Here is a 25,661-nt window from a genome sequence, read left to right as displayed (position 1 = left end):
TCTAGTGCTGTATGCCATATAAAACATCCTGTGCTTTTGTCATGTACGATACTTTGTAATGCCTCTATTCTGAGGCACATGAGAAGCAGCAGAAAAATCTTTATGAAAATATTTTTAATTTGCTAAAAAGACATGAAACATGCCTAAACCATGCTGTACCAAAATACCCAATAAAATTAAAGCAAACATCTGAAAAGAGACAATATAGCCTGATAAAGCTTCTGAAATCATATTAGCATATCAACTTGTTTACGAACAGCAAAAAACAAAACCCACCGGGGCCCAGCTAATCTTTAAAACTATTTGATAAAAATATATATAATAAATAAAATTATTGTGTTTGCTGAGACTTACTGACAAAGGCAATTATTAACTACCGTAAACTACAAAATGCATTTTACCAATGTTAATCTTCTTCCCAAAATGTTCATAATAAATCAATATATGGAATTATAGTTCAGTGCCAAATTAAGTTTGAACTCTTTCTGCATGTATACCTATATTATAGGAATAGCTAAATGCTACAGTAAAACACTTAATTACTTAATAATGTTAAAACTGCATACGACCTATGCGACCAGCAACCTAGGAATATTTAAAAAGCTTTCACCTTCAATCAATTTTACATTACACTATGCTCCTATTTTTAATTACTGGTTCAAGAAACAGTTTATGTGCCTGTGTCTACATCAATGTGTTAGGAACTACCGGATTGAAGGATACAAGTACAGCTCAAAACAGGGTATGCATATTGTATATAGTTTTAATAGTTCTAGCAGTATTAATGCATACTCCCAAGTATTGTGTTATGTAGTTTTCTTTGGAATAAGAATGTGTTCATGTGAGGAAAAAAAGTTGAATTTACTGTACCATATCTCTCGTGAACAGATGCGTCTATATTAATATACATCATTGATTTAATTTTTAGTTTTTTTGGCTTCCCGCTCACCTATCTCAAAGTGATTTCTCTGGTGATAACTAACACATCATGCTAATGAGAGAATCTAATGTACAATAGAGAAATGTCACTACTAATAATATTTGCATGAAGTTAAATAAAGCAACTGTAAGAGAATGTCAGACAGTTGTTCTTTAATAAGATACAGTTACACAATGAAATTATGTTGTTAATTTTGTTACATCATTGAATGAATCCTAAATTACTATATAATGATGCACAGATCCATTTATAATCCTGATATACTGCATTTTCACTCTCACATTGAAAAAAAGCTTCTGGAAAGGCTACTACCATTTTATCTGAAACAGATTAAACATACCTTTTTCTTAACAAAAAGGTAAATGGCTCTGGCATTTTGTGTCACTGTAGGTTACAGCCATTTCACTTAGTCTCATTTCTGAAATGACTTAAAAGTATTTTAGAACATTACAGCCCTTAAGGTAGCTGAATGAAGGAAAATGCCATTTCTTATTCTGACAAATGCACAAAACATTTATGAAAGCAGACAATCACAAAAGCCTGCTTTTTTAAATCAATCAAATCCAGACCTTCCTTTCTGTTGTTAACAACTCCTTGCCAGAACTCGAATGGGCAGTGGGTGCCCTGGACGTAACCAGATGAGCATGGAATAGAAGCCAAGGGTTTCTGCTCATTCTCGACCTGTCACTGATCAAAGTGACCCAAAGAAGCACTCCTTTTTAAAAGTTAAGATTTATGCCCTTTGAGGTTATCAGACATTCTTCTGTATACAGAATGGGATGACCCCTTTCAAGCGAATCACACACTTTTATATGGACAAGAGGTGCACAGGCAAAACAATGCAGTCAAGTGGTCATGTCATAAACTTCTGACAGGTAATTTAAGAGACGATTCCTCTTTGCCTCTCAACCCACCAAAATCTAAATTTGCTCTGGAATGTGGAGATGCCATTTTCTTGCACTCTCATACTCTAAAAAAAAAAAAAAAAAAAAAATCCAAAAATACTATCATGCTTGCTATTAATAGCCCAAACCAATAAAATCAATTCTACTTTTTCTCAGACACATACAGTTCCTTGTCATAACAAAACAGGTTTTCTTTTTATCCTGAGAAAAGTTATTAATTCCTATAGCATGCAAATATCAGTGCAGTGTGAGTTGAGAGGTAACAGGAGGGAGGGATCGCAAGGTTTTGTTTTGTTCTAAATCACTCTTCTTGCCACACTCCAATCTTTGTACTAAAAACCTGCTTCAGATTAAATTACAACTCCAAGGAAAAGTGATGGGGCTCAGGGTTTTGTTGCTTCTAAAAACCACGTGGAAAGCCAGCATTATACTTAGAAATTTAAAAAAGAAATCTCTCTAGCATTACTGTATATAGCTGGAAAAGTTTCATTAAACAGTTCTTTCAAACCATGCCAAACTTTGCTTGCAAGTTACGTACATTTCATAACTTCATGTTATTTGTACTCATGAAAACAATTTTTCTTAAAGTGTAGGAAAGATTTCAAAAATACTTACATTTCCAGAAGACGGACTGAAAATAATTAACTAAATAATTTATGAAAATAGGAAGCAGAAAACAATACTCAAAATTTTAGTGATTTAGAAAGAAATATTGGCACTTCTTAGGAACAGATTTGCAGCTGCACTAGCACACAGTCTTTGGTGATAGTTTGCATAGAGAGCTAGCAAGTTGTAACAGCCTTAACAAATCACAAATATATAACAAAATACTATCCTTAAATAAGGACAAAAATGCGTTTAGCAAAATGATGTACCCTCCTCTTAAAAGCACGATGAAAGCCTACTTGGGCTGAATATATTTATCACATGACAAACAAACAAACAAAATATGACAAGGAGATTAATACAGTATGAGAATACGTTAACTACAGACTTTTAAGAAATAAATCTGTTCGACATTACCACCTTTTCAGTGCTACTGTGTGTGAATTCCAGTGGGGAGATACACACTGATGCAGCACCTACCACACATTTAGTCATTTAGTGCATTACTTCTCTGCTTCTAAACAGACTAAATTCATGACCATGCATGTTCAATAATGTACAAAATCCTGTTAATACTCAAGAATTGGCACATTGAAATATTACTTTAAAAAATCATAGAGAAACCACTACATGAAGCTTACGTGCATAAATGTTTGGCTTGGTCTAATGAGCTAGTTGTCTCAAATTATCTGACACCCTTACACAATGTGATGATATTTTATTTGGTTTTGTTTCCTTTCTTTGTCAATTTTGAACATTTTCTAGTATTCCAGAGACCAGAGCAGCTAAATCTGCTTCAAAAAGGTCTAATACTAAGCAGGCAATCTAATACTATCTATGTATTCAATTCAATTGTCATTTATCAATTGATCGTTATCTGGATGTAGTTATGTTAACTCTTTTGTGGCTGAAATGGAAAGAACCTTTATTCACCCCAAAAATTTAATCTCACTTCTTACTAAGAGAACACAACAGGTAATTTGAATTACTCCTTTCTATGCTATTGTTCAATATCAGTATAACCAAAAATGTATCAGAGACATGTATACAGCTGATAAGGCTTGCAAGCAGTGCTGTAGCACTTCACACTTTCTAGTGTGAAGCACTGTTTTTGAAATGTGAATCTCTACCAGGAAATTAACTTTTTTACTTTCAAGAATGGGAAATTGATCAGAGTTGCTTATTTGCCTTATGTTGATTACACTCCGTACCAGCATACCGTATCAGCAGTAATCAGGGTCCCTCTACAGGATATATCAAAATATTCCTTATTCAAATGCCTTCATCCTGTCCTGAGCTACACTGCTTAAACTGTTGTCCATAGACAACCACTATTGGTTATTAACTGTCTGCTTTGGAGTTTTTTCTCAGCTTTAGGGTTTTTTAAATTAACTTACTGTTTTGTGGACAGTATTCAGACACTCTTTGTCACTGTAAACTCTTAAAACCTAATTACTTTCCCTCTGTTTTCTAACAGTACAACGCCTCTCAGGTAAATTAGTTCATTCATCTTATGTCCTACATTAAATAAAAGTCTAATGTTAACATACAAATCATTTACTAACTCCTCTTTTGGCTAACACAATATTTCAATTATTATCACTCAGTGTCAGACCATAATTGGAAACCAGTTTTCAGAAAGCCAAACCGTCCCTTGGAAGGGACTCACCCTGTTAAAAACCTCCAGGTTCAACTTCCCTCCCCTGCTTGAGCCCCATCCAAGCTGAAAGAAAAAAGTTTCTCCCTCTGTTTTCTTTTCTTTTCTTTTTTTCTTTTCCTCTCCCCCCCACCCCTTTTTTTTTTTTTTTTTTTCTCTTTTTCGCTCTTTTTTTCTTTTTTTTCTTTTTTTTTTTTTTTTTCTTTTTTCCCCTTTCCCTTCACCCAGAAGAGCCAGGCAATTGTGCAAGATTAGCTATAACACGCAGGGCGCGTATCACCAAGTGCATGGTACGGAGACACTGGCTCCTGTGATTAATTATCAGTTATTACTGGCCTTGCAGTAACATTTTCTCTTTCCCGTCAGAACCGGCATACCAAGCTGCCTTAAACGCGGCCCCCGGTGAAGGAGCAGCTCTGGGGAGGACGCCAAGGCACAGCTCCACAGAGAGGGGGAGTGAGGGAAGAGGGAGCGGGAGAGGGACCCGAGGATGGAACTGTCTCCTCTAACGACCCTCAGCTCCGTGCTGGCAGCAGCTCCGGCAGGACGGCTCTCGCCGCTCCTTCCCCCTGAATAAAACCCTGTTCTGCCACATGAAGTCAATTACGCCGTTCTGAGGGGCCCCCTAAATTTAGTATCAGTTTGATTTGGGGGCTTATGTACTCAGGAAGAAAGAAAGGAGTTTTGCTGGGATAGCAGATACTTTCATTTATGGGACGGGGACGAGGGAAGGGGGCGTGGGGGGGGGGGACTTGGTGGGGGGGAAGGAAGAGCACGGGGAAAAAGAAGAAAACAAAAGCAAACAAAGAAAAACAGTCTTACTACGAGCAAAGCTCTATTTGGAAACTTTAAAACAAATGCTTTGCTTTTACTTAAGGCTTTAATATTTTTTCCTCTTTTAAAAAGGAGCCCTTAGGGAAGCAATGAAGTAACCATGCACATTCCAATGACATAGTTATGACAGTTCAGAGGCTAACTATGTAGTGATGAATGAAACAAAAATGAAACATGGAAAGAAAGAGAAAAAGGAGGCGAAAAAGAGCACAAAAATGCCATGTTTTAAAATAAACGAAAGTAACGTACCTGTTGGGACATTCTGAATAAGAGGTTTGTGTCAGTGTTCTGCCATGTCCCCATGAAACCAGAGTCGGTCGCTGCCGTTCTTGTTCCGAACTGCATGGAGTTGTCAGTGCAGGAGTCTCTTAAAGTCAAGTCTCTTGCCCTCTTTCGCTCTCTGTGTCTCTGTGTGTGTCTGTCTCTCACATCCACTTCTGCCTCTTCTGACTGAAAAGTGAAGGTGGATGTTTTTGAGCCTCTTGGCAGCCAGTAGCAGGAGTGTAGTGTAGTTAAGAAGCTAGCTGAACTGTGTGTTTCATTTGGGAAGGGGGATTCAGGGGAGAGGGTCAGAGCTTCTTTTGCACCTTCAGCAGAGATACCCCTATCATTTATGCATAGATTGTGACTCCCCAAGCTCGGCTTTGCTCAGTTTAACAGCTGCCTGTCAGGTGTGCATGCAGTACTAAGGAGACCCAACCATCAGCTTCAAACTCGCAGCCACTGGATGTCATTGGATAGCAGAGCAAAGAGTCAACTGCACTGCTCCACTGTCAGGCACCAAATGACATCCTGCACTAACCCTTCAGTCTACAGATACACAGATACACACACACACGCACATTCTAAGTAGCACAATGATCAGAGTGAACTGGGAGAAAGAAAAGGCTGTGGCCCTTTCCCTGTCTTTCTGTTTTTCCTCAACAATGCTGTCAAGTACAGCATGCAGTATCTGACACTTCTCTACCACACAGGATTAGAAAACCTTAAAGAAGAAAAAAAAAAGGGGAAAAAAAAAAAAAAAAAAAAAAAGAAAAGAGAAAAAAAAAAAGGAAAAAGAAGCAAAAGAAACAAGCAAGCAAGCTCTTACTCTTAAATATAGTCAATATTCACTTAAAAGTAAAACATAAAAAAGTTGGTCTGGTTATTTTCTAAATATTAGTCAGACAAAAATTGAGTGATAGTCGATTCCTGTCCCAAATAAAAGTCTTAGCAAAGAGGGGAAAAAGACATGATCATACTTCTTTTGAAATAAAATCAGAAAGTCATATGCACATTTTATCTCTCACATTCCTCTCTTCCCTTGCCCACTGCTAAGTGTCTTAAGCAGGATCGTAAGAAAGAAAGGATGGCAAAATGAAACAGCTAGCCTTTTCTTCCTCTCCCCAAAAAGATCAAAAGTATTCTTTTTTGTTTTGTTTTGTGGTGGGTTTTTTTTAAGTATCTGCTTAAAGCAGATACAATACACCTTTCAAATCGCAAAGAACAAAGAAATTAATTACAGCAGAAAAGAAGCCAGTCTCACAGTTAAAAAGTAATGCAAAGGAAACAGTATTTTTTTCCCTTAAGATCTTTCTTCTGTACTAAAGGTACAGTATTATACAACAGGTTAAATACTACTACAATACTGGTTTTAATTACAATGTCTTTTCAAAATAAATCTAATTTGAAAAATTCTCTTACCCAATTCATCCTTTATATAAAGACAAGAAACCATAACCCTGAAAAAATTCTTGATAAATGTAAATCCAAATCCATGCAATTTCATGAAAAGGACAGTTTTACATAAGAAAAGACCCTCCCCCCCAATACAAACAAACATTAAAAAAAACCCCAAAAAAGCTGTCCTTCCCAACGTAAGTAACATTCATCTTCTAATAAAATCTACAAATTTAGGAGGACAAATGTACCACTCACTGCTTTTTTCTTAACTCAGGAATAACAATAAACCTCACTCTCTGAAACAACAAAAGAAACAGAGAGAGCTTCAGTGGCAGCTCTGTGTCATTAGTGAGCAATGAGAAAAGATGAGAAGATGTACACTATGTTGACACAAATGTGCCTTCCCCTCTAGACCCTACATCTCTTGAAAGCTTTTCTGTTAAACTTTCCTCCAGTTCAGCACCATTAAGTATAAAAAAAAAAAAAAAAAAAAAAAAAAAAAAAAAAAAAAAAGGAAAAAAGAAAAAAAAAAGTCTCAAAAGCAGCAAATTCAATATCCAAGAAGAAACAAGCAAGAACCTCAAGAACTGTTGCCTTAAAATATATTAAGTCCACCTGTGGTCAATAAAAATATTCTTTACTGGGGAGGGAAGAATGACACTTAGGAGTCAATTGTGCCAACAGTGGCTGTACCTTTACTGCTAGCTATTAGCCCCTCAAACTGCCTCTAAAATTTGCCAGCCTCTTCATTTCTGAAGTGGCACTCAGTGCCTCCATCAAGCTGCATGCTCAGCTCCTGACCTTCCCACTAATGGCTGTTATTTGTGGGAGGCTTAAGGACACTGTCAATAGCAAGCTTCCTCCTCTCCGTTCTGCATCTCTTGCGTGCTCTCGCTCGCTGTCTTTATCTCCACCTCTTACCCCCACACACACACCCCCAGCCCCCCCCTTCCCCGCTCTTTTTCCTGTCCTACAGTCCTCTCCTCTCCCAGAGAATGAAAAAACCACCCGTGCACACACATGCATGCACACACGCACGCATGCACACACACAGACACACACAGAGACACACAGACAGACACACACACACACGCAGGAGCGACTGGCATGCAACAGCAAGCACCTGCAGTAATAGACTCTTTTATTAAAACTGTTATTCTGCAAGACTTGAAATTCCCCGTGGACCGGGCCATGTCAAAGCCGATATAATTAACTAGAGGCTCAGCAACGGATCAATTACCAGACAAGCAAGTGATAGTGAAATCAATGAAAGATCATCAGCCACATTATCAGTGTTGCAACTCATTAGGGTAAAACTGAGAAATGTGCTCAAAGAGAGACCAAGCAAGGTGGCATTACAAAACAAAGGGCTAATTTGGAGACCCTGCTGTGAACAATCTGTAACAGAATTAGCCTTTTTTCCCCCTAAACTGCAGAGCTCAGTAACTAAATGTGACAGACTGAGAGAAGCAGTTTATTAAGACACCAACTCCAAGTTTATTTAGTTCATAAACTCTCTCCTAGAAAATCAATACAGTCTGTACAGGGTTATTAGGCTGACTAGCTAATACATCCAAATCTGGTCTTCCCAAGCAGAAATCTTGGCCAGAATGCCACAACCTGACACGAAATCTAAGCACATTCAGATCACTGTATCAAAGGAGGACTATCATTTAATTGTCAAATGTGTGACTTCTACATCACACCTTCAGAACGTTTTAAAGAAAGAAATATTTCACCCGCACACACCAACTAACGTAACAGGAAAGAAACAAAATTTAGTCTGCCAATTCCAGGCCAGCTCTGGTCGTCTTTAAATTTACGGCACCTATGTGGCATCTTGTTTGGCACAACAATGCCAGCAAAAACAAAAAAGAAACACACTTACAGAATTTCAAACAGGGGTTTGAAAAGTATTAGCCACTAAAGAGGTAAAAACAGTCATTGCCAAGAGAACAGAAGTACACCTCCTTCAATAACAGATTAAAGCCTCCCCTAAATGTACAGCTTTATGGGGTAAGGAATTGGGGGGGTCGAGGGAGGGGAAGAGAAGAGAAACAAAATCACATGAAATTTAGCAAAAATCAGAATGCAGGCTTAGAAGCCAGTACTTCTTTTTGTAATCTATTGCCTTTTGCTTATTGCTGTAATTCCTTTGGAGGCAGAAATAACCTCCAAATCATCTGTGGGAAGGACAGTAACTACTTGTTAGTATACAAGTTTGGCACAAACTGACTAGAAGAGAATTTTTTTTCTCCTCTCTGGCTAACTCATATGAGAATCAGAAACAGTATATGAAAGGTAAGGGCTCTCACAGAATTTAAAACAAATCCTTTTAAAGGCAGCTTAAAAAATCTAATTTTCAATAGATTTTTAATCAGGAATATGTTCTGCAAGTATTTTACTTCTACCCAATGGCATTTGTGCTGAAAGATAAAAGGATCTGTGAAATTATTTTACATCCTCAGCTCCTGGGAATACCCCGGGTGCAGAACAGAAGAGGTGGCTAAAAAATCCAGATTCTAATGGAACATAAAACAGAGTACAGATGCTGTTGTCTGTTTGTGATTTTTATTTTAAGTGCTTTGTGAACGGTATGTAAAGTTAATAGGTTTTTTTCTTCCTTTTAATTTTAACTAATACTTATTACTTACTGTCACAGACAATTACATTGCATGTGAATCTTTTAAAAATATAGTATTGTTGATTTCATCTCTCCTCTTAAAATTACCAGTACAGAAATGCACCATATGGCAAGAAAAGGATAGGAAAAAGTCCAGGTGCCTGCTATGAGAAATCTAGACAGCAGAAAGGGCTACATGATATTCATATATCTTTTTTTTTCTAAATTCCATTACTCTGATAACTTTAACATTAATTAATTCAGTCAAAGGGTTAATGCAAGTCATTCAAAATGACTAAACATAGAAAAAATATTTTCTTCTTTTTGTTCCAATTATTGTGTATTATTAATTAAGCTGTTAAAACATGCAACAGTTACTATCTTTTTAATGTAAAATAATATGTAAACTCTTTAAAGAGATTTTTGTTCCACGTCTCTGCCTTAGATATTAATCAAGAAAATAATTACAGAGGAATTTAGTAAAAAAAATCTACATGCATATAACTATGTACTGTACATGTACGTTCAACGAGGTCCAATTAGTTGGAAAGAATTTGCATTTCAGTTAGTATGAGCTAACAAGACTGTAGGGAGACAATGCGATTCTACTAGCAGGGCAAGGAAGAATGGTGTTTTCTGTAAGCATTAATTCCCATAACTGATAATTTTAATATGTTACTGATCTTTACAGTATTTGTTTTTCAAACATCTATGAGTTTAGTTTAAATGCTTATATTAACTGTACATGCAGCAGTGTCCCTTAGACTACTCCAGGGGAAAAATAAAAAAGATAAAACAGTGAGCATAGATTTACTATTTCTGATTTAGTATTTACATTGCTATTTAATCATAACTATCAGTTTATTATTCTAGAAGAGAATTCCTTATATTTGGGTTCATTCTCAGGATTAATTAAAGATACTGGTAACAGATTCGGCAAATCTTCATGTCTTTTATGCAAATATTCCGATTTTCAATAGTAACAATGAATGCACACCAAATACACTGTTGGTGATCTCGTATCTGTTTATGTAGTTTTCCTAAATCTGTACCCTCGACTGACTTACTGGATAGAACCTGTAATTCCCAGAGTTCATTTTGCTGGAGATATTAACAGTTTCTGTAATTTGTAATGACAGTAAACTGGCCTTTGCTCTTCCCTTATTCACTATTCATTTCTAGGCTTGGTTAAGTAGATAGCTGGGTTAAAGATCAGTGGTTTTTCATGTGACACATTCTGGTATTCATCTAATAGCTCATCAGGACAAAAATGTCCCTGTTCTTGCCAAAATAATGAAAATGGTCCTCCACATCGCATGACAATCAGCCCTTGCTTGTGCTGAAACAACCAAGCTTGTATAATTGAGTTGTTTTAAAGATATTTTGTAACATATTGCCTCCAAAAAGTATGCATTTCACCAAGTAAGAAAGAATGATTCCATTTGTCATTATAATGTTGTGTGAGCAGAGACTGTAAACATATCACTTTATCCATAGATAATAACAAAGTTGTGTCCTATCAGGAATACAGCCTCATACTTGAAAATTATGCAAAGCCCTCTTGATAGCCATAGTCAGAGAGGTGGTGATACTACCATAGAAATGCCATTCTTTATCAACCCCTTCTCCCCTAGAATTACATAAAAGACTCACTCTGTAACATCTGTTAGACTCCATGAAATGTTATCAGATGTCTAAAATAAAATAACAAAAAGGGGTGGTGGGGTGTGGGAGATTAATAAAGGAAACCTCCTATGAACAAATAATCCACCCAAATTTCCATATGCTAAAGAAAAAAAACCATTTGGCAGCACCGTATTTTCTCTGAAACCTATCATCCTTACTTTGTAAAACATTTTGTGTGAGTTTTAATAGGTAACTTCTGACTTAAAACCAAAAAACTTACAACAAGGAGACTTAATACCTTTTTTCCCCTGTGTTCCAAATGTCCCTGCTGAATACTTATGTCTTCCCTATCTTATCAAGAATATTGTGCTTTTAGGAATCTATTTTTCACTTTGATGTGCATGCCTAACTCACACAGGTTCTAGAAATGCCCACATCTATATTTTTTTTTCTTTTTTGTCTTTTTTTTCCCTTATAGGAAGAATTTGCAGGTCAAAAGTGCCAAGCATCCAGATCTGCAGGCAATTGAAGCATAGCAGAACTTTTCAACATCAATAAAGTTTTCACTTATAATTAAAAATCATATTTTCAAACCTTAGCCTGCTCTAAGTTGTTTATTTATCCTTTCTGGCTTTTAGACAGAGATTTAATTTCTTCCCATTACACATTAGGTGATGTGACAGGACCTTTATGCTCAAAGAAAACTTTTGATTACTACTCTGAAAGCGTGCATTCCTCTTCTGAAAGCTTCAGTTCCTAGTAAGCTGTCACACTGCAACTGATCCTAATCACTTCTTTGCCAAACTCTGCATCAGCACCCTAAAAACCCTTACAAAAACTGCTGTGACACAACATTAGCAAAAAGTACAGTAAAAACTGTGACCTACTGCCTAAAGATAAAAACCTCAACAAGAAGAGATCATCAGGATTTTGGTCACTCAGTGACTATGTTGTAAGGAGTTACAGAAACCGAAGAATAGTCAAATACAGAAAAAGTGAGCACACAGGCAGGACAATGACATCCATATATGCTGTCCTTCAGTATTTAACATGATCACAGTGTGAATGTTGGCAGAGATGCCCAGTTGCAGGTTTGGGGGATGAATTTGAACTTGGAGTGTATTGCACAAAATAGAGGAAACTTCTTGTCAGCTGTAGGTGAGGAATAATGTATATTTTTTAATTTTTATTGTTTTGCCTTTGTTTGGGGATTTTTTTGGTTACTTAAGCAAGCCAATATTGGTAGCTCAGGCCACATAAAACTCCTTTTTTTTCAGTGGAAATCACATCTGTGTTTGTTAACCTCTTTGTAAGGGGCATTATGTCAAACACACTCATTTCCCTGCTCAACAACATGGGAGTACACAAGCAAAGCAGAGAGAATCATGATTACAGTGGATCCTTGTATATAAATGACAAAATGCAGGTGAAATGGAGGATGCAGAAGGTTATAAAAGCAAGCAGCTTGATATAAAAACTTGTAAGAACACAAAATCTAACGACAAGTAATAGGTTTGTTGATAGCATCCATTAATTTTTTTAATTACTTTCTTTTTAAAGGGCATTTAGCGCAACCGCATGGCATTTAATCATCAATAACCACTACATACGTGTGGATAATACCCTAAACTAAAAAGAGTCATGCTTTTCTCAAAAGAATTTTACATGCCTAGCAAAAATTTGGCACAAACTCCTTAATTTGCAGACAGGTGAACAGGGCAGCGCATTCTGCACATGTGGCACAGCTTCACATCCAGTCCTCATTTCATAACAGTGTTTGTGTCAGCATCTTTTCTGACACAAAACTATGTATTTATTACTTAATGGTTTAACCAAAGGGTGAACGATAACGGTGTTAAGGAATGAGAATCCGATTCAAAGCACAGCAGATACAGGCTCCAAGAGACTTCCGATTTAAACTGTGCATCTAATGAAATGTCTATATAGCTCACCACTGAAGTAATAGTGGGATTCAGACACTCTGTTTTGATTCACAAGCATTTAAAAAGGACAGAGGGCATCTGACATGCCAGGTAATATAGGAAGATGTACAATACAAAAATTAATGCATTTCACTTTTTAAATAAAATCTTTCAAAACCAGTTGTATCTGCTGAGACGTAAGTTCAAGAATTCAACAGAAATAGCAGCAAGCTCACAGCAACTGTTAAAATAACAATGCAATAACCCAATTTATGTATCTCACTGAGAAACATTATTCAAACACTTTGATCTAAAAAACACTCCATTAACATATTTACATCCACAGATTATCACTAAACTTTTATACAGGTGTAATATTATAAAGCCTCATCTTTCAGTTATTGATTATCTGGGGTTAAGAACAGTTTGTAATTTTAATACACTAATAAACTCAGGAGGTTTTTCTGTTCTTTTCTGAAAAACATTCTAAATTGTCTGCTGGACACTAGTTTAGTACAAGAACTTTAGAAAACAATTTATCTTCTGGTAGTTAATGTCATTATCCTTATAGTAAACTGCCTCTATAACAAGCAAGGTCTTTGGATCCTGCAGCAGCCTCAAGGCTTTAAGTGTAGGCTAAGCTTATGATCTAATTATTCAATAATATAATCTAACGTGCCACTTCCTAGTAGCAATTATTTAATTATGACATAGGTCTGTCACAATTAAATAGCTAAACTGGCCTAAAAATCCTGGTGACTTATAATCAGCTGAATTTTAGACGCCTGAAAAGACACCTCATGCACAAATGCAAGAGTGAAATAGGAGCAGCTTATGTTTTTCTAATTACTGACTCATTCACAGTACACACAATTGCCTGAACTGCCCAGTGTCCTGCTATCTCTCTGGACAATTAGGAAAAGCTGCATTAGCAAGAACTCAGCAGTCTCTGTCTCACTTCTCTCTGGAGGACTGGGGAAATGATGAGCTCCATCACCTGGCCAGCAGTAGCAGCAGCCACAAAGTCACCTCAGGGACTTGGACAAAGAGATTCATCTGCAGCCTTGGCAGCGACTAAAGTATGCCTTGCTAACAGACAGTCACACGACCACACACTGGCACAAAGTCCTTTCATTAAGAGCTGTTGTCTAAGTGACCTGTCACAGAGTTTCATAAAGCAGCATTAATACTGTGGGCCAAAATGAGATTGATCTTTGAGCTTCGTGGTCTCCTGTTGACAACAGTGCATTATAAAACCAATACTAAATACTTTATAAACAGTTCTCCCCCCCCAGTGTATTAGAGGAACAGTGCATATTTCATGCCCTATAGTTAGGTAGCCACATATCCATCAGACAATTAAATAATTTATAAGATACTCAGAAGTGCAATAGGACTCAATAAACTTTTAAATACTTACAAGCTACTGTTTTGTCTGAAAACATACCAAAAAAAGAGAGATACCTGCTCACCTGCTAAGCACAGAGAATCAGTAAAATTCAAGTTTTATAACATCTTTTCACCTGAAGTTATCTTCACTGTACAAAAACAAAGCCAAAAAAAAAGGACTTTACTCCTTTAAAAATATTTTCTAAATTTCCTACAATATTACTTTCATTACTCCAAGTTTCAGCTTCTTCTACTTGGCATCAGACTCCTTTTTTGTCTTTTTGTACACTACGGCCAACATGGCTGCAAGAACCTCTTCTCCTTTGCAATGCCTGCCATCTGGAACCACCCTGCTGCATTTCTCTCTCTCATTCTCCATCTATTTTGAGCCTTCATCTGGAAACAATATGTCTCTGTTCTCATGTCTATGTCTCTTAACTTCTAGTAAAAAGCAACAAGAAAAAACTTTTTAATTTTATTAACTCTGCACAGTGTTTTGGAGATAAAGTTTGTGTGAAAGATACTATACAAAGACATTTATTTATTAAAGCACATTTCAGGGACAGAGCTTACAATAAAAAGTGATCTAAAAATACTTCCTATTCTGTTAAATTTAATACCCAAGACAATAGTTTGTGTGCATTTTTAACAAGTGACTTCAACATAAAATGAAAAAATATTCTTAATATTAGTAATTCATTCACACTTTCAGGAAAAAAAATATATGTTGGTCTGCCTTTCAAAAAGTGTGGGAAAACACACAGTTCTTAAACACAAACACATCTGAGAATGCTCAGCACAACTGGAAGACAACCAGGATAGATAGGGTTCTTTTTCTATATTATAGAAAAGATATTCTTGGCATTGCTACCATAGTAGGTGAAGAAACACTTACTGCATGTAAACACTAAAAACACATTTCTATGATATTTGCAAACAAGTTATGGCAGCAGTGTAGGAGATATATACAGGCTGACCTCCTATAATATTAACACATCATGGGGCAAATAAGCTTGATGCTTCCTGGATTCATCTTCAAAACACCAAAATGCTGTTTATGAGGAGTCTGAAATTTTCATGTATAATACTATCTGAACCTCTTTTAAAATTAATCTTGTAAGCAGAATATTGCGTTATCTAACATTTTCTGATCTGGATGTCTAGAGATCATTCTAACTCACTTTAAAAACTGAGATCTCTCTTGCTGGGAGTAGCTCCCAAACCACCACTGGCGTGGACCTTTGTATAGTATTGTGGATGCCATGGTTTCACAGACAAGCCACATTAATACAGGATAGCAAGCATCTGGAACCCACAGCTGTGTGTGCTCCAGCCCCAAAGCACCCACAAGTCTATGCCAATTCAAACCCCTATTCCCAAGCCACAAATGAACCACACTGGTTTTCATGAGGAGCCAGACCTGAAATTAAAGCTTTCGGGTTTTCTCCATTCACACAACTGAAGAAAGAATGGGAGTGTTGGGGGAAAAGGGGTAAATATGCTCTAGAGGAAAATCACAATGGACAATCCCCGCTTTGGCTGTAACACACAGCCTGCTTGGGACAAATTGGTCCACAGGGATCTTAGAAGTACTACTTAAAAATTAAACTGGATTTTTTTTTTTTCCTTTACAGTAATTGCAACAGACTTACAAGGCTGGCACCAAAGAAGCACATACAAGTCTATCTGTTATGGCAAGACCAAGGATTTTGGGAGTAGGGTCAGGCACGTGTTCAAGGATGGTAGGAAGGGGAATGAAGGGTGTTCCAGATAACAGTGTTGTTGCTTAAGCCCTCATATTTAGGACACTTCTATGTCCTTTAGAATGCATCTAAAAGGGACAGACAGCTTTAACCATCACTTTGCAAGGAAGCCCTGTGCTGCATCTTCAGCAGGGCTAGTAACTTTATTTCATGATCAGTGGAGAAGAATTAACATGTTTCTGTTACTAAAACACCTTGCGTTCTCTGCAGCACAATCCTTAGACCTTTCTAAAGCCAGATAAGGATAGGCAGATACTTCCAAATTAATAGATCCTACACTTTTTAAGATCTCCCATTTGTACTAATGGGTCCTAAAACAAAAGGCTATACTTGGTATTCCTTTATACCCCTGCAATGTGGATGTTTCCACTTTTTATTTGTACTTCATACCAAACAGATGCTTCATCTACGGGGCATGAACATTTTACCACCTAAGATAAATCACTTTCCTCACTACTTTTAATCGCAAAACTGGGCTTGAAAGTTCCTGTAGGGTACATAAATGTCCCTTCAAAAACTTGCTGATTTTGCAAGGATGTTTCTACTTCTTTATGCCAAGTACATCTTGGAAATAGAGTCAAGGTTCAATCACAGCAAATATAAGCTGGTTACTTGGAAAAAATGAAGAAAGGTCACCAGCATCAAGAGATTTCTCCCAGAGTTGGCTGGTGGGAGGTGAAAAAGCTTTCCCTTGAAAAGCATCCATCCGTATTCATGCTTAAGCTCTGAAGGAGGAGAAAGATCCAGCACAGGGAAATGCGACAGTATAACTGAGCACAATCAATGATACCCACTGAGCTCCCTCACGATGCCAGCAGTTAAATCCTTTCTCCCTCTCCTTCCCAACACCAGTCTCACTGCTCAGTCTCACTCAGTTTTTATTGAGATTAGCAAAACTGAGCAGCAAAAAGAGTAACCTATTGCAGAAAAAAACAAAAGAAAGAACAAAACACAACAAAACCCATTTTTCTTTAGGAAGAAAAAGGATTTATGTAGGTGGGAAATAACCTGAGAGAATGTTAGTGGTCTATGCCTCAGCAGTCCAGTGCTGCAAAACAAAAAGCTTTAAGATTTTGTCTGATGATGAGCTACTCGATAAGCATTTCTTAAAAGGTGATATGCAGCTCAACAAATTTAAAATAGCTCAAACTAAAGCAAAAACTGGTGAGTGCATACTCTGTGTATGTCCTAAAAATATAATATTCTCTTGTCACTCTGAAGGCTTCTTAGAAGCAAAAAAATTAGCACATTAAGACTGCAAGAAAGGAAGGTATGTCCTTCCTTGATGAATATTTGCCTGAGTGGATGGAGAAATTCTGACTTTAACATAGAAACCTTTTTGCCTTTTTTCTCTTTTGCTATAGGACTGATCCTCCAGGATTGAGCCTTCTAAAGAGGAAAAACCTCTGTGAGTTTTAAATCAAAAAGACTAAAAGAGTAAAGCAATGTAGAAATTTTAACAATTTTTTCCTATATTCTTACTCCCTTTACACATACAAGATTAGGAGAAGAATAAAGAAAAACTAAAAACCTGCCAAGCCACGCAAAATCAGGGCATAAGCAGGTTTATTTGCTTTGCAGGTCACTTTTAAAAAGGAATATAGGATAAGCAACAACATAAACACATGGAGGACTACTTAGTGTCATACATTTGACTTAACAGAAGAGATAACTGTACAAAGGTAACTTAAGTGAAAAGTACACCTAGAAAGCATCAAAGAAAACATCAGCTGTTTCTTGTCAAATAATGTAGAGTTCTTAAGAAAAAAAAAGTAATCCTAAAAATTTGCTTAGGAAATGAACCTAAGACTCTCAGCTTCTATATTGCAGTGAATGCTCCTGCAATCACACCTACAAAAATCATTCCATCCCTATAAACAAAATGGGAATAAATGTATGTGCTTTTCTTGATCAATGACTTACCATTACCTACTATAACTTACCATGTTTTATACTGGAAATTTTGTAGGTGAACGTATTTAAATTGACTTTTCTTTTATCTGTTTTTGTAACACATTCGTGATTTGAGAAAGAGTAACTAAAGTCCTTAGATATTGATTTAGAAATGTTTTATTTCCCATCCTTCCTCTCTTTTGAATCCTGTCATAACAATTTTACTTACTGTCATGAAGATATTCACAAAAACTTTTTTAAGAAGCAATCTTTCTGTATGTTGTGTTGAATTCATCTGATTTTGAATTCATCTGATCTTTGATAAACATTAAAGTATCAGTGCTTATTTGACAAGCTGGGATCCTATACTTGTGTACACAGGCATAGCAGCTGATTTTGACAGAGAATGAAGCAACAGTTGCTTTGCTTTTGAGATCAGAACCAAACCCACAAAATAAATCTCTCTAAGAAGTGGAGAGATGTTGAATTTTCACTTAAGGATAATTTATCCAAAGACTATTTACACAAGAACAGAGAGACAGCTTCATTGCTGCATCCTATTTGTATTAAAATAAAGTCTAAGAGACTTTAAACCAAGCTCAGCCCATCTCCCTCCTCCAGCTGTGCTGGGTGCTGTACAAACAAAGGGAAGAGAGAGTTCCTGTCTAGAGAGGTTTGTAGCCTGAATAATCAAGAGAGACAAAAGATAGAAGAAAGGAAGTATCTCATTTTGATTTTTACTATTGGGAAACTGATACATAGAGCTGGAATTTTAAAAAGTACCTCACACCCATAGCTCATGCCAGATTTTCAAAGAGCCAAGAATAGCAGACATTAGACTACAGACTGAAAAGAGAGTTACTGGCATGATGCTTCACCAGAACTTCAAAATGAACTAAATATAGAGCTTGTAGTTAAGATGCAAAGGAAGTAACACTATTGAAAAACATTATAGAAGTTTTACAAACTATGGTAAAAATACTGCTGGTAATCCATTGTCTATGCCACCTTTTCCCCTAAACATACACACATTTTTCTGTCACTTCAAATACTAATTTCACCCAGTGTCACCTGTGACTCACTAAATTCAAAACATGCACTATCACAGCATAGAGATAGCAATTAGAAGCACACTGAAACTGCTGTCAGGCTGTCCTCCTAATCCTTTACAGTACTTGATCACTTCAGGTCAAGTGCATGATTCTATACTGATGTCTTGGAGGAGAAATTCAGTGGCTCTACAATTTTGTGACTGTTTCACACAGCAACATCAAAATCACTCTACTAAGTGAAACATTCAAGACTAGCAAGTAAATAAAACAGGTGTAGGAAGAGTTTACATATAATGCTCAAAAAAGAAAGTTACAGTTCATTCACATAGCTTCCCACTTCTAAAAACAATTTTGGAGTACATTGCATTAGAATCTGAAATGCATGTTTCTAGTGAATTTCAATATACAGTTGATTTACAAATTCCAGTAAAAATGTGCCACAGCTGGCAGAATAAATTACTATAATAAATCATTATTAAATAACTGTAAATCTTTAGAATGGTATAATGTCTAATAAAAAAGTATGCATGCAAAAGTGAGTATTTGTGGAGAAATATTCTTCATATAGTGAAAAACAAATTACAAAACTTACCATCCTGGTAGTACAGGATAATTCAATGAGTAAATGCTGGAATAAAATTCACATAAATACCGCTTAATCTACTGCGATTTCATGTTTACAACTGCATCTGCACAAATTGCCTGGTAAAGGGTGATGGTAAAGGTACTATATTTCAGGGCTTTTTATGTTTAAACATTCACATTTCTGGTAGAAAACTCTGGTTCTTGCAATGTATCATCAGAGCAGAACATTTATTTCCCTATACCAGGCAAACCTTGCTAAGTTGTACCTCTCGATTTTAGAAACATTTTCTCAGTCTCAGGGACATGTTTATTGTTTTTTTTTTAAAAAAAAGAAAACAAACAAACAAACAAACAAACCAACAACAAAGAAAATACCCAGCAAACAAAATAACCCACCAAAAAAAGCATCCCAAAACCATAAAGCCCCAAATCCTTTCATTTTAACCTGTGTTCCCTCTGATGTGCAGCAGATAGACGTTTGCAGTAATTCATTACTGCAGAAATCAGCTGGACAGCTATTTGCTCGTTCCCAAACTTCCCATGCCTTATTTAGCTCTTACAAGACTTCATTTGTCAAAGTGCAGACACAGTGCTGATGTCGCATGCAATGGTGCATTTCTATAGCCAAGATAAGCTGCAGCACCACGACAGGCCCAGGAGTGCCTTGCTTCTGAGTGTGATTGCTTCCACTGCCTCTTGGGATGGGTAAATTATTAACTGACACTTTCACAACTGAAGAACTGTCTAAGATAAACCCATTAAAACTGTTAGCCTACAGAACATTTCACACTTCTGGTTTGTTAAATCTTTGTCAAAGTCATCATTTGGCCAAGCTCTTTAAATATAGATACATGTCTATAAAAATCTATTTATAAAACTTTCAATTATGAAAGTTTCCTCTACCTTTCCTTGCCTCATTTTCTTTGCTTAAATGAAGGGAACCTCTAACCTTCAGTTAGAGGCAGCATGCTAAGGACTGCTTTATAAAATAGGAATGACCAAGGTTTATCAAAGACAGAATTATAATAAGCACTGCAATTCACCTGATTAACTGAAATTACAAAAATTCCCTAGGAGTAAACAATAAGTAGGTACTGCAGGAAGACAGAACCACAAGAAGCAAACCAGTAGAAATTAGAAACAGTGAAACTGTGACACGTCAGGTCGTGGTCGTTGCTGGAAAATTCACCAGCTCAGTCAAAAAAAACCATTAACTCAAAAAAAGAAAAAAAAAGATTGATTAAAACATTTTCCCTGCATATTTTTAAAAGTTTCTCAGATGAGGTGACAAGCATATTTTTGCAAAGCCAAAAAAATGTCCAGATACTACATACGGTTTTCTTTTCTTCATGAATGTTAAAGAGAATCACAATATTGATATTAACATTAAAATATGAACTAGCTAACTAAAAAGAACAGACTATTACAGTTACTTCACAGTTCCTTGTAATCTGGTCCAGATTTTACTTTATTCCAAGGAAGAAGACAGGTAACATTTTGTGTGCTGATGTGTGGTATAACTTTTATCCCCATTATGTACCATACACTCAACTACCCTACTGCCCTACAACATTAAAAAAAAAAAAAAAAAAAAAAAAAAAAAAGGAAAAAAAAAAAAGAGAGAGAGAGAGAGAGAAAAAGATGAATCACATAGGAAACAAAATTGTTTAACTAGCAAATTTCTGCTTCATTCACAGAAAGTTGCCATGGGCACTCCCTCTTGAGCGATCAAGGAAGAACAGCCACACTGTAACTCCAAATTTAACCACACTTGCCATAACATGATCATGAAACTGCATGCAATTAAAGTGGTTTGGAGGCAGCAAGAACACGCCTGAACATTATGAGTCTGCATGGAAACAAGAGAATATATTTTTGGTGAGGTACTTTTTCTAGTGGATTAAGAAAGTGAGAAATAAACAGTGCTGCACTCTAATCAGGACCAATTAAATAGCATATCTTACAAGCTCTTTACAGGGAAAAATACACAGTCACTTCTACAGGCATTCATTTTTGGGAACCTGATTTAATGCTCATAGGTACTGATTTGCTGTTCCAGTTGACTTCTGTCACAGCTGTGAATGGTTACGGTAATCAGAGGCCGACAGGTCTTAAATCAGGAAACCAAATTTACAAGTCACTTCTGAGAATGTCACTTTAAGCTGTGCATAAAGTGGGAATTATGCTTCAGCTACCTGAAAGGGATAAAGCAAAGATTTACATCAAAATATTGCTTAAATGCAAACGACTTGTGCAAATGAAAAATATTATTTTAAAAATATTAAGAATTAGTTTCTTAATCTACAGGAAGCACAGGGGGGTTTATCACACCAAGTTCACATAAATATTCAAAGGCATTACATCAGATTCTGCCTAACCAGTATCTGAGTCTGTCTGTGAGTGCATGTTTATCTAAGTGTGAGCATACACACCTACCCACAAAGAATCACTGTTTACACACTCACACACACGTGTCCACATACATACAGTCACTGCTGTTAAAATTTCTTTTTTCCAGCCAAAAGGGAGTGCCTTTTTTTATTAACTGGAATTTATCCTGAAGCTGAGAAGGAATTCTGAGAGGGTAGGACAACAGTTTGTACTGTTTTATTCACACTGTTCTCTATCCTTTCAGATAATTTGAGATAGGTAAATAAACTACTGGCTTACACAGATACAGATGATCATAAGATCCACAAAAGTAGAGTTTGAAATAGGACGTTATAACTCCAGATAAACTCCTAATGCCCATACACATACAAATACTGCAATTTATGTTTCATTTTAGCATGAAGCAATCTTGATACCAACCTACTCCGTGCACCTCACACCCTAACAAAAGCATTTATCTATTTGTCTATCCTCTTTTCAACTTTCTGCTTTGTAGTCAGGTGCATAATCCAAGGCTATTTTATTCAAAACCTTCTAACCGTGCTGCTTCTATGTGTCTCTAGTTCTGCATAATATTCACGAAACCCACTGCTACCACATTATCTTCCAACAGTTCTCTGCCTGCAGTACCAGAATTCAGAGATGCTGTTCTACCAGCCTATGGACCACAGCATAATATGCATTTTGCCTGTGAATTCCTAATTGCTGGTTTTTAAAAATCATGAGTGTCATGTCAAGATTCATTTTATAACTTACATTACTACATGACACATCATGGAGCAAATACTAAGTAATGTATTTTAAACTTCTGCAACGAAGTATTCTCCCTTGTTTGGAATTCAGCCGGTACATAGCTTTCTGCTGTACGTGCGATCACACACATGATCACATATTATAGCACAACAGCAGCATAATGACTCAAGTGCGTGTCCATGAAAGCAAGAACATCACAGCTAGAGAAACTCCCAAATGTCATTATTTCCCTGGGAGAAGTGGCAGCAGAAAAGACCCTGAAAAAGTATTTCCTCAGAGAAGTAATGCTCCACTTTTAAGAAAGGGCTATATTAATTGGTAGAGGATCTCCTCCCTCTTTGAAACATACTGCTTTTGACTCCTCAGGCTTTCCTTCTACATTCTGTGATGAAGCAGAACTGCCATCACTAACAGCCTAGGACATAAGGAGATACAGTCCCTTTGAAAGAGGGATAAATAGAAATTGTCAGAAAAAGGCTGTATCTTTTTTCAAATAAGCTGTCATGGGAGAAGTGGCCATTACTTATGCACATGAGGCATTCAGGCTTCTCATGGATGTTCCTAACATGACAAGTATCAGAAGTTTACAAAGATCAGCATGGGCATAAGTTTGGAGAAGCTATGCAAAGGAAGTGAATGTCAGTAACATATGAAAACTTGTGTTTGTGACTGAAAATGAGCAACTGTCTGAAGAACACAAGACGGAGTATTCATTTCCATCCCCATGTGTACAAATGGTGTGCTGCAGACAGTTTCACTGATGTCACCAATCAGCATTCCAGACAAAACTGCTCTGAACAACCAGAACTGCAAATACCACGGAGCAAAGTACCTGGCAGAGCAATCATGGTAACTTACAGATATGAAATGGAGGCATGCGAGAGAGTGCTGGTCTACTTTAAGTAAAATTAACATGCTGAGAAAAAATGCTATGTACTATCCCAGCAACCACAGAGCTGGCTGCACAGCAAATGGGGAAGAAACTTCCTGATAGATACACATCATACCTTAAAGTCTTCTACAATGAAAATGCAGGAGTCTCCGTTGGAAGACCTGTGATAGAGAATGACAAGAAAAAGTAACAAAACACTAACATGTAACAATTTATTTATTTTTTTAGTAGAGTTACAGAGTATGCATTTGTAATTAAAATACAACTCAATGTTGCTCCTCAGTAAGAGTCAAAACTCACTCTCCTCCCACCCACACAAAGTAATTTTGTTTGTGGAGTCCTTCCTTTCTTTTGGCCTTAGCCCATCTAAGGGGTGTGTGATGTAGTTGATGCCAGTAATCTTTTCCATACAATACAAATGTTTGAAAACATTTTGCATACTTGTTATGATTATGTATGACATTTATATTGTACTTAGAACTCCAATGGGCTTGCAGATTTTATTTTTGCATATAGAGCACAAAGAGACAGCACGGAATGTTCCTCTAATATATTTAAGAAAACTTAGTCAATTTGGTTTTCAGTTAATACCCCATGAACTCTTGGCCTCTCAACATTTGTTTTTTCCATTGAAAACAGAAGTATGTACATTGATGGCAAAGCTATGGGAGCTATGTGCACAAGTAAGATTACATATACATTCACATAGCACATGAAACTGGACAGTTAGACAAATAGCTGTGCTTTTGCAATTATTATACATGTTAGTGGCTGGCAGAAATAGCAATCCCTACTCTGAAAAAAAATCTGCAAAAACCATGTCCCTGCAGATATGCATAGTTATTCAATCCCTTAATTTTACAGGTGTAAGAATATTCAGACAATAGTTTTTTAGAGTTATTTCTACAAATAAATTAAGCAAATTTTAACACATTAGAACATTTCCATTTATAAGCGCAATGCTACACATGTCTCAAATAGTGCATCGAATCCTCCATCTCATGATATAGCACTTAAACATAGTTCCATGGTTTTTATACAGCAGCCAGTTTTTATTATGCCCCTAGCAAACAATTGTATACTATGTACTCTACTGTCTAGATAAAAAAGTCTCAAATTTCCCTTAACTGAAATAATAGGAAATTAAGTATACACACCATACAGCAGTTTTATAGTATTCCCAAACTTCATTTTAATCCATATTTTTAAAGTAAATTGGCAGTGCCAAATTTACCTACAGATTCAGCTTTTTCACTCTCCACCCTCCACTGCATGGCTGTCACCTCCTCCTTTCCTGTCAGAGATGCCACCACACCACTGATGCCTCAAAGCATCAGTGCAAAAACAGGACTACAGTTAAAAACCCTTCAATCTTAAGTGACACTCATCTGGCACCACAGGTAAAACACAGACACTTGGAGTATAGTAAGTCATCAGTTTTCTAGTAGGGCTGTTCCCTGAGTGGTTGACAGTCGCAACCAAACAGCCTCCTTGTTCAAGATACTCAACAGCATCAAATCCATGAAGAAAACATTTATTGAGCTTGCAAGATTTAAGTGCTTACCAGGAGAACAGTAGCAACAGAAAACCCTTATAAGCTTTTCACACTATTCCATGAAAGAACAAGTGATTTTTCCACTACGTTCCTGGTGAGACTAGGAAAAGAGATGCCGGAAAGGCCATGGAAACAAATAGTTTCCTGCAGCTTTGGGACAATCACAGATACAAGCCTCTGGCAACAAAGGAGTTAATTTTAAAGAGAGCATCTCAGATTCTTCATTCCCTGATCTTCCCTCCATCTCTCTGCATCTTGTTCCACTCCTCCTTCACAGTTCCCTACTCATTTCCTTTAAATTACAAACTTTCCAGTCCTGGCCACTAAAAGCAAAGTCCTCCTGGATGCTCTCCTTTGGCTTATCAGTGCTAATACTTAGACATAACCTGCTGTCTCCGCTGAAAAAAAAAAAAAAAAAAAAAAAAAAAAAAAAAAAAAAAAAAGCTGACATAGGTCATGGCAAATCACCATGATCCCTGCTCCCACAAGCCCTTCCAAATAATAATTATTTCTGTCATTCACACGTACCAACTTAACCCCAAATCTGTCACGGCCACACATATTTTGTTCCTCTTTTAACTTCTGAAGCTTCAGCAACCACTCTTAAAAGCCA

At 36.7% G+C, this 25,661-nt stretch overlaps 1 protein-coding gene across 2 annotated transcripts in view; it reads right to left on the bottom strand.

The window, feature by feature from the left end:
* The window catches only part of BNC2 (basonuclin zinc finger protein 2), a 323,651-nt gene that overhangs the window by 226,451 nt on the left and 71,539 nt on the right, over nt 1–25,661 (bottom strand). Inside the window, exons 2-3 of one of the 2 annotated variants that reach the window (XM_071730322.1) lie at nt 23,609–23,654; nt 5,192–5,392 (exon numbers count right to left, since the gene is read on the bottom strand). In XM_071730322.1, the coding sequence (XP_071586423.1) occupies nt 5,192–5,392; nt 23,609–23,654 (247 nt within the window). The remainder of the gene's footprint in view (nt 1–5,191; nt 5,393–23,608; nt 23,655–25,661) is intronic. The other variant, XM_071730323.1, reaches the window with a different exon arrangement.

This window comes from Heliangelus exortis, chromosome Z, assembly GCF_036169615.1.
Source record: "Heliangelus exortis chromosome Z, bHelExo1.hap1, whole genome shotgun sequence".
NCBI classification, from domain to species: domain Eukaryota; kingdom Metazoa; phylum Chordata; class Aves; order Apodiformes; family Trochilidae; genus Heliangelus; species Heliangelus exortis.
This window is presented reverse-complemented; position numbering and strand designations above follow the sequence as displayed.